This window comes from Neltuma alba, unplaced genomic scaffold (assembly GCF_004799145.2).
Source record: "Neltuma alba isolate B1F8T4 unplaced genomic scaffold, ASM479914v2 tig00000917_pilon, whole genome shotgun sequence".
Classification (NCBI taxonomy): domain Eukaryota; kingdom Viridiplantae; phylum Streptophyta; class Magnoliopsida; order Fabales; family Fabaceae; genus Neltuma; species Neltuma alba.
In genome coordinates, this window is record NW_021632256.1 from 95,500 (window position 1) to 106,538 (window position 11,039).

Here is an 11,039-nt window from a genome sequence, read left to right on the forward strand (position 1 = left end):
AGTTTTAGTTTCTGAAATTGACTTGTTTACAAAACTTAACTCAAATATAAATCACATTATACTATATGACTTTTATCCAATCTGACTTCTGTAAAAATCATATTGAAAAAAAGTTACTTCAGCCATCGCTAATCCAAACACACCACTTCTTGGGTTTTAAAAGCACTTTTCCTGTTACCCAAACACCAAGTGAAAAATACTATTCTGCAAATTGAGATAAATTTTTTCTCATATTTACTTCATACATTGTAAAGTATTTTTAAAACTATGATTTTAATTCTATCTAAACATCTCCCAGTACAACTTAGTTTTTAGTGCGATTTTATTTGTTTCTCTTACCACCAGAAATAAAAGAGAGTATCCCATAACCTCTCCTTTGCCCATTCTTTGTATTTCATCTCTTTTGTACGACCCACGTTATCTCCGTCTTATCCATGCTTAAAGAGAGTTAGGTAACAAACAACTACCCCTTAAAAAAATTATTTTTATGTAAATTGAGATAATTTTTTTATATATTTATTTTATATATTCTAAAATTATTTTTTAAAAAGGTTTTTTTACACAAGAGAAAACTACAATAATACTTAAGTAGGATCTGAAAAGACATCCAATGTGGTTGACTATTATCAACTTAACATGGCACGGTCCCATTATCACAATCTCTTCTCTTTTCTTAAAATCATAGCAGGCTTTGAACTCTTGTCTACCTCCCTATTCTAGATAAGCCGGTGATTCGAAAAGCAGAGCCTTAGTTTTGTAAATATGTTCATGTTACCTAATATTATTAGATGTGTTTGAAACAGCGGTAGTAGAAATAATTTTTTTACAATATGACTTTTGTAAAAATCAGTTAAATTAAAAGTCAGCTAGTGTAATATGATTAATGTTTAGATTAATATTTGTAGAAAAATCAGTTTGATAAATTAAAAATTGTTTGAATAAGAAGTAAGAAAGTAAGTTTGGACATGAAATGACTAAAAAAGGCTTGAGCTTTAAAAAAAACATTATAGATATATAATTTGATAAATTTAAAAATGTTATCATTATAAAAATAAAAGGATTTAACATATTATTGAGAAAAATCTGTAAATACTTAAGCATATTTAATTAGATATATTTAATAAATAAATATATACTAATTACAAATAATAAAAAATAATTAAAAATCAAAGGTGGCAAAAAATCTAATAAAAAATCTCATTTAATAAAGGATCATTTATAAATTATAACACATAAAATTAAAAAAAAAAACCCATTCAACATACCCACGCAATACAACAAGAGAGAGGAGAGGGGAGAGAGGACTTGTTCGCAGAAGGAAGAAAAGGGTAAATATGAAAAGTGGTGTATCCATCGTCTGTGGGTTCAGTTGGTGAAAGGGTGAGACATATAGCCAAGTTGGCATGTGTTCGATCCCTGGGAAGTACCACTTTGTTGTGGTTCTAGTCGCGGCGCTTGAGGAGGCATCCTAGCTTCTGGGTGCCTAGGTAAACGCCTGAGGGTAATTGACGGCTCACCCTGCCCAACATTGGTATGACCTAGGAGGAAGGGAGATTTCGCCCTGTCCTTGTATCATGGGTGAGCCCAACCCCTTTCCAAAAATTTTCTTACAAAAAAAATATGAAAAGTGGTGTAATAATGGGTTGCAATAAATATGATAAAAGTGAGCCACTCAACGCAACCAATGTATTAGAAGTAAGAAAAAATAGCTTCAGTTTTGGCCACGTTAGGAAGCAAATGAGCTTTTCAGCCACAATTGATCCAAATAATAAATTATCTCTAAATGACCCACCAACGTGTTTGTGCGATTTCCTGGGCATATTTAGAAAGTGTTTGGATGAAATCAAACTATAGTTTAAAAAATAGATTTTGAAAAAAAATTATTTTTAAAAATAGATTTTGGAAGACTATATTTTGTGAAGAAGTGATTCTGATAAAGTGAGAGTGTTTGGATATCTATTATTAAAAATACTTTTTATATCTACAAATTACTAAAAAAACATAAGTTAATATCATAATTACATAAAAGATAGATTTTATAATATATTTTCATTTAAAGTAATAAATTTGTTAATAATATATTTTTTGTTAACATAATAAATAATATATAAAAAATATAATTAATAAATAATTAATATGTCTATATGTATTTATAAAATATAAGATTAAACATGTTTTTAAAAAATAATTTTTTTGCCAACTAGAAGATATTATTTTATCTTGAAGATTTTAAACATAAAATTTCATGATTTTTTTTTTGCAAAATTGAATTTGAAATTCATTGTACTACCTCTGTTCTTTAATATAAAACCTTATTTGACTTTTATTTTAATTCTAAATATAAGATCTCAATCCATTTTGTCTCTCATATTTATGCATTTTTTTCAAAGTAATCTTTCTAACAATGGTAGTTCTAACCAATACACTTGATTAGTAAGGATATTTTATAAAAGATAATACCTATTTGTTACAAATAACTAACTTAATTTTTTCCTAATCTTCTCAAATTAGTCAACTAGCTCTTCTAATTAGGATTAGAATAGCATAACAATTGATGTGAGGAATTTTTTTCCCAAGAGAGACCATTGCTTGCATGTAAATAACTATCATATTGAATAACATGTCATGATCGCCCCAGAGAGGGGGGGAGCTAAGCTTCAATTCATCCACTCCACCTTTCTCTCCTCTCTAATGCCCATCATAATTATGCAATAGCTGTATTTTTACCGTTCGAAGTGAAATTTTCTTGCTTTGGACGAAATCATGGTTTTGGTAGCCTAAACTATGGTTTTGAGGCAAACCACAGTTTCAAAAAATTATGGGATGTTTAGATATTTTTTAGGCTAAATCATAATTTGGGCCCTAAAAGTATTTTTGGCAAGTTTGCAAGGTCGCAAAGCAGCGGTAGTTGCGGTAGCTTAAAGGAGGATGATTTCAGATTACAATAGTAATATAAAATTTCTCCTCAAATAGTTGTTACTTACAATTGGTGCATTAGTTCGTGCTTTTTTCAGTTGCAGGCAAGTAATATGTTATCTTATTAATCATTATTATTAATTATTAATGTGAATGTTAGATTGTATTTCCCATTGATTGTGCTTGAGCCGTGGCCAAGGAGCATATAGCAAAGAGGCTTTATGTAATAATAATTTTATTTTAGTATAATGTCACTTTTTATTTGGTTTTTCCGTAAGTTTTTCTTCGCTTATAATATAACTTGATTAGTTGATCCTTAGTCAAAGTAAAACTTACACACACACACACACAAACTTTGTGATACTTGTTACCCGAATACTCCTGGCCTAGTGGTGACTGGCTAGGCCACAAGTGAGGCGAGTCTCTGCTCTTTGAGGGCGGGGGTTCGAATCCTCACTTGTTAAAAAGGGTACCGGGGAGGGCTTTACTTGTCGCCCGGCCCGAATCCGGACTAGTCGATCGCTCGGGTACAACTGGCCCAAAGAGGCTGGGGCCCAGAAAAGGCGCGGTTGGATACCGGATGGTTTATATCAAAAAAAAAACTTTGTGATACTTGTTTTTTTTTTCTTTTTTCTTTTTAACCATCATTGTGGTATTTGTTTTCAATAATAAAAAAGAAAATGTGTATTTTTTGATCCAGGATTTGCCCCCTTAATTTAAAAAAAATTAAATTCATTCATAATAAATTGATTGGAAGCAAATAGTTGAAATATATAATTAAGTTGTTTCTTGATAAAATTGGATTATTCTACGAATAATGGTTGGATTGACTGTATAAAGACTAACCTAGTTGGTATGGACATCACTCCCAGCCTGCAAGAGACGACAGGCTTGATGTTGGTAATAATTTTTAAAAGTATGAGATTTTCAAACCAAAAGGCAAAAGCCGATTTCAACTTTGTTTTTGGCTTTTGACCTTTTTTATTTCATCTTAATCCAAACAAATTTAGTTGAAATAATTTTTCATAAAGATCTATAGCTCTTTAAACAACTTAAGTTTAAAACTAGGTTGACATAAAAATTCATATTGCCAACTTTAATTCAAGCAAGATGTTTAATTCAAACAAAGGTGAAAGACTTCAAATTTGAAAGAACTTTGAACTTTGTTCTAGGGTAACGGAGGAAGGATTCATAAGTACGAAAGCCTTTATCGTGAAACTCAAGCTCGGATTCAGAAGCACAATTTCAGAAACAAAATGGAGATGATGAAGGGACATTTTTAATTATAGACGCTTGGAAATTGGAAATTATAGATTTTTTTCGCCAACTATTTTAAAATATAAATTCAGTTTGATAATATGCAAAGTATTTATTAATTTTTCTTATTTGTATCCTTTGTACAATTTTTGCCAACAAATTTATGCACTTGAACTTTATAATTAATGTAATATTAAGTTTTGATAAGAGGAGATGGATTAATGATTATTATTTTTTAATCGTAGTTAAATCGAACTTATTTTATGAATAACAGAAATGAATTATAAGGAGTTTATGGACGGCTGCTGGAGGGCACTCCATCACAAGCGTATTTCATCTCTTTCCTTAATACAACCCACGTTTTGTCTAAAGTTCATATTTCCTGGGATATTTAGGCCGTCTCATCCATGCTTATTCACAGTACAAGTAATAAGTTTGGATCCAAGGTAGAAGAAGTAACTTATTTTTAATTTGATTTTTAAAAAAGTTTGATTAGATAAAAATTAGATTACATATTGTGATTTATGTTTGGATTAGTTTTTGTAAATAAGTTAGTTTGTAAAAACAAAGTTGTTTGAATTATTATTGAAAAAGTAAATTTAATTGTAAAATGACCAAAAAGATATAAATTTTATTAAATAATATATGTAATTTATTTTCTCTCATCTGCTATACTTTTTGGTGACATTTTTTCATACTTTTTTTTCACCTTTTTTTTTAATTTATTATAAAAGCATACTCATCGCGTCGTATTTATAAGACACTTTTAACATATTTGAAAAAATAAATTTAGTTGTAAAATGACCAAAAAGATATAAATTTTATTAAATAATATATGTAATTGAAGATTTTGTAATAGAATTGAAATATAAAAGAGTTCCAGTACGTATAGTGACATATATAGCGAAACGATACTCTGGGTTCTCAAGAAAAAGAATCGTTTTTTAAATATCCACTCACTTGTTATTAGTTAATAATCCTAATGATTGGATTTATATGTTTATTGTGATAGGAAATGAAATATTCAAAAGAGATTTTTCATCCAATAACTATTCATCTAGTGTATTTTCATGTAAATAGAGGCAAGAAAACTCTATGGAAAAATAGTGGTTCAATTCGATGTTGTTTACTATACTCTTTGGTGACATTTTTCCATACTTTTTTTTAATCTTTTTTAATTTATTATAAGGGCATACTCATCTCGTCGTATTTATATGACACTTTTAACATATTTCATATAAATAAAGAAAAACCTTAAACTATATTAAATTTTATCTAAAATATAATAATTTTTTAACTTAATCCTTGTTTAATATATATACTTCAAAAAATAATCATTTACACTATAATAAATGAGGGACATTCATACTAAAAATTTCATGCAGTGACTTATAAATAAAACTAAGAAAACCTTCCCTTTCTGACTTATAAAAAAAGATCATAGGAATATTTGAAATCAAAAATATATTTGCAACCTATTTATTATTTTCAATTAATTTTGATTAATTTTTTGTTATTTATAAATTAATTATTTGAAACTTATAATAAAAATTAGAGAAAGTAACCCAATTTTTTTTTAAACTTCTCTTTCGACCTTTTTAACAGTTCCACCAACTCTCATTTTTTCTTTTGACGTAAAAGCATAATGTCCTTACAGCTAACACAAACAATCAAATTTCATAAATCGCACGGTTTGTCACCGCACGATTACCCACCAAAACGCCTTGGCAAATAGGCCCCGTATCTGCTCTTTGATAAGTAATTAGGGAAGTATAAGCTTATTTTTGTACAATATCCTCATGAATACATAAAATTATAGAAAAATCTCTTTAAAAATATTTGAATAATCCAAATATTTATTTGGATCATTAAATTTATTAAAATCTTAACTAGACCACATTATTCATAGAAGAATTTTAAAGTTTTATGAAACAATTTTAATATCTTTTTTATTAGAAACTTGGAGAGATTATGATTTGCTATCATTTTTGCTTTGCATGAAAGCTCTTAGCCAGGCAAACTTGATATTCATTATTGTGAAGTCAGAAAATTGATCAAGCAAGTGTATTATGAAAATAGAAAGTTGTGAATTTAAAACTTAAACGTGTTAATTGTGAAACGAAAATGTTAATTTTCAAGGTTATACTGTGATCAAGGTTTATCACTATATGCAAATACTTATTGCAAGTATTGTGGAAACAAAAAATTGTGAATTCAAAATTAAAATGTATTAGCTGTGAAATAGAACATGTTAATTTTTAAAGTTGTATTATGATTAAGTTTGATTCAAGAACCTGACAAAATACTTGGGGGTGCTGAGTGCACCTTAACCCTTGATTTTTCACCTGAGCTGTGTAAGAGGGGAAGATGGTGCCTCGAAAAGGCCTCATGACGAACGAGCAGTAGGCGATGAGTTATGATAAAGAACTAAACAAAATAAAAATCATACAGCGTCACACAGTATAAGAAATAAAATAGATTGAGGTCTTTATATTTATGATTAAATTGAATTTATAACTAACTCTTATATCAAATACCGAATTTAGTACTATATATTGGGCTTAGCAGATATTGTAAATCATAAATTATTTCAACGGTTAATTATTTGGCTGCATCTCTGTTTGATAAAAAAAGAAAAATTTAGCTTCTTATAACTTTATTCATTGCCTGCTTCTTTGGCAGCAAACTAAGTTGTTTCTGGATAAAATTGGATTATTCTGCCAAAGTGATTCGATTGACAAAATAAATTAGTCTAATTAGTCTGAACACGACTCATATCCGACAAAAGCATGATCACAAAATGAAATTAAAGCTGGATTTTTTTTCTCACAACAATAACGAGAATATATTAACTGTTGCATAATCTAATAATCTCTATTCACTTGTTTAAAATTAAATAATTCCATGTTTGCTTGTCATAATTTTTTTAATTAGAGTGTTAATAAAATATTTTTAAATCCTAGCATATTAAGTTTAATTTTTAAAACAATTATAATTGTCAAAAAAATCATCACGTAGCACTAATAATTTCATGGTTAAATAATTAAAAATATGCTTTATAAAGTTAAAAGATTGAACTGAGATCTTATATAAAAATAAAGAATCAAATGTATAGTTTAACCTTTATTCTTTTTATTATTGTTTATTTAGCAATGGTTAACTGGACGGGAAAGTGGAAACTGTGGATAAGGCCCTGAACGTGGAATTAATTAGCAAATGGTATTTTATACAGCTTAATTTTCCTCCTATGCAACTTAACTTCAATTCAGGATGTGCGTGCGCCCAATCCACGTTCTTTATCCATCATCTTAGGAACTACTTAATATAAGAATTTATTTAATTTTTAATTTAGTCCTAAATATAAAATTTAAATCTATTTTATTTTTTTTATATTTATCTATTTTTTTAGATAATCTTTATAGTAGTTACATATATTTTTTTATCAAACGTAATTACACATATTAAATGTTTAATCAAGTGACACTTAATTAATAAGGATGTTTTAAAAAAAACCACCCATTTATTACCAACAACTATTACCAACAATTAATTTAATTAATTTTTTTAATCTATTTAAATTAGTTAACTAACTCTTATATTAAAAATAAAAAATAGTATTTACTAATTAATTTTTCACTGAAAAATTTATGCTCAATTTTCCCAAATAAAAAACTGTGGGCATATACATATTTCTGGCCGAGGGAAAACTTCAATAATATAATAATGTCTCTTTCCCGCGGGACACATTTACGATTTAGGAAGTTCAATTATACGTTCAAAAAATATTGATTAGTATTAGTCAAAAAGATGTTGATTTTTTTATAAAACATTAATTTTATTCAAACCCACAGAAAAAATAGATTAGAAAATTACATAAAAAGGCCAACTTCAAAAAGCCTAAATGAACCAACCTCTAGCAGAACTCGGGTTTAGCATATAATGGAAAATATTCAAAGAAAGAAAAATAAATTGAATACAAGAGTGTGACCATTACGAAATAAGTCTGGGATGAATTAAAGGAACGAAATAGTAATACAATAAATTCAGAGTTCTTGCACAAAAGACTAAATCATCTGAAACTTTCAGGAATACCTTCCCAGAGAATACAATTTCTTACCCTCCACTCAGCATATATCCATTAATTATAATGAAGATAATTAACCAGACTAAATTCAAGGACGAATTAAGATTGCATCCCATCTTGGAAGTAGTAATTGAAGTCCTCATCTGACACTAACTTACTATACACATTCTCAAATATACTTCCAGCAGGAACATCAACAAACAGCCCGCAATTCTCAGAACGCCTGGGATGTGATGATAATATTTCCAGCAATTCCAAGATCTTAGCCTCTTGCCTTTGATGATCTGTAGTCCTAATCACCACAGACCTCAAAACTGTCGCATACTTCATTATAAATCCTACAATTTCCAACTCACCTTTCAAGTAGTTAAAGCCATAAAGAGCAAACGTCTTCAGATTTGATGACACGCATGGAGGAACTTCATCTTCATCAGGACTTGCTTCCATAGTCCAATCCAGCCCCTTGCAACCCTGGCCACGTACGCAAAAGTGCTCTGTAATACTTCTAGAAAACTAGATCGTAGAATAAAAAGAGATTCTAATTGACTCTTCAAACCTCATGAATTATGAGAGTTTCAAGCTTGGGGAAGCTTCGGAGGCAGTTGACCATACTACTCCACCCCTTCTGAGTTAAGTAATGAATTTCCAGGTGGGTCAAATTGTAAAATGTTGGACATTTACCTACAAAAAAACAACGCTGCACGGGCAAAGACCAGGCCAAGTTTAAAAGATTTGTGTACATAATGTTACATCAAAAACTTTTTTTTTTTTAAGAAAAAAACTCATAGTAGGTCATCCATACCTCAACTAAGCTTAGAAATGTAACATTAGTAAACACTTGCATTGGGAATAGATCTGCCTGAACCAATGCAGTATCCAAGCGATGAAGCCTTCCAATGTCCAGCGTCGTGTGCCCATCATAAGGTAAATCCACATATAGTAGAAATAATTCTTGTAGACAAACAAATTTAGAAAGAAGCATGCCTAAAGTTTTAGCATCCGAGAACTTAGCATATATCATGTGCAAGGCCTTAAGAGATGGCATATGAACAATAGAAAGATTGCTCACCTTCACCCTGACCAACTTTAGGATCCTAATGGCGTTGTTGTTGAAAATAGTAGAGGGTAAGGGCAACCTAACTTCAGAATTAAAACCAGGTGCAAAACAGAGATTCAGATACTCAAGTTTGCTCTTGAGCACTGCGTTAATCCAAATGTCAACCTTATCAGGGGACACATCAAAATAGTCACACTTGAGAGCAAACATTTTGAGAGATTTGGGATCAACAAAGTTGAGGGTACCGTCTATAAATTGAAGGAAAGATTCATAACTATTAAACCCTTTATCGTGAAACTGAAGCTTAGGAATGGAGAGCCAAAGTGGTTTCCACATCTTTGACAAGAGCATCGTCGCAGCAACATCTTTGGTTTGGAGAGATTTAGAAGAGAGAATATGCAGAAGCAGTGAGTCCGGTAGGTTGCTGATCCTGTCCCTCATTGTTTCTTCGGCTTCTGTGTTTTGAAGAAAGGCTGAACGGAGAGGCAGGAAGGCGGAAGGCAAACGTTTTAGTTACTGAGTTCAGTCTCAACAGAACAGCAATAGTAAAGTATTGCCCAGTCCCCTCCAACGATCCTATTTACGATAGGTTTTGCTTCTCGTTGATCGCCTCAATAAATGCCTGGACAGAAATATAATTTGAGTGATCTTCACGCGTCCACAATTTCAGAAAGAATATTATGAATCGGCAAAATAAAGGATGATGATAAATATCAATAAGATGCTTTAATTGATTTTTTTGGGGATTTTAGGGTCACAGGTTACTTTCCTTTAACTTTAAATATGAATCACCTAATATAACTTTTTATTGTTACCTAGAGCTCATATTTTATTCTTATCTTCAAATTTTAGCCATTACTGGTTCCGATTCAAAATATAAATTAAATTTTATTTATTATATTTATCAAGAAACTAATTAAAATCAATTTAAAACAATAAATAAGTAATACATGTATTTATTTTTTCTAATATACCCTTATTAATAAAGAGAATAAGTAAAAGATGTAATAAATGAATTAAGGAGAAAAGAGAATATATGAGAATAAAATTAAAAAACATCATTAAATGCTTAGATAAAAATGAATGTTATCTTATTAAAAAAAATAACCTTTTTAACAAAATTTAACTTATATTTTGAACCGGACATAGTATTGTCTTAATCAAGGCTGAGCTAAAAGGAAAAGGCACTGTAGCATACTCCTGTGATCCTATTTATAAGATACTTTCAGCATATTTCGTACAGATCTAGAAAAATCTTAAAATGCATTAACTCTCCATTAAAATATAATAATTTTCTAATTTTATCCATATTTAATATATACAAATTTTAAAAAAATAACTAGTCACATTATAATAAATAAATGAAAAAATAATATATACACTACTGAAAATTTAATGAGATAATTTATAAATAGAAAAAAAATTTATTTATTGATTTGTGCATTAATTTACACATTTATTCACAGAATCAATTGTTAATCATCATCGTCAGCGGAGGATCTGCTGTTCTTTCTCTGTCTTCATTTGGTTATTGGAGGAAAGAAATTACACAGAACCACACAAGCAAGAGGCGGAGCATCAGCGGTCACCTCCGATTAGTAGGCTGCCTACTTCACTTTATCTGACATCGTGATAGCCTCCATAGCCTACTTTTTCGTCTTTTTTTTCAAAATTTTTCATCTTCTTTTCTAAAACGGTAATAACTATCTTATTTATAAAACAGGA

At 29.6% G+C, this 11,039-nt stretch overlaps 1 protein-coding gene across 1 annotated transcript; it reads right to left on the reverse strand.

Annotated features, from left to right (window-relative positions):
- Positions 1-9,225: 9,225 nt before the first annotated feature.
- LOC114748335 (putative FBD-associated F-box protein At3g50710) lies at positions 9,226-9,755 on the reverse strand. Its single transcript, XM_028936700.1, has 2 exons — positions 9,343-9,755; positions 9,226-9,241 (listed from the first exon to the last, which is right to left on the reverse strand). The coding sequence occupies exons 1-2, from the start codon at positions 9,753-9,755 to the stop codon at positions 9,226-9,228; spliced, it is 429 nt and encodes a 142-aa protein (XP_028792533.1).
- Between the last annotated feature and the right edge of the window lie 1,284 nt (positions 9,756-11,039).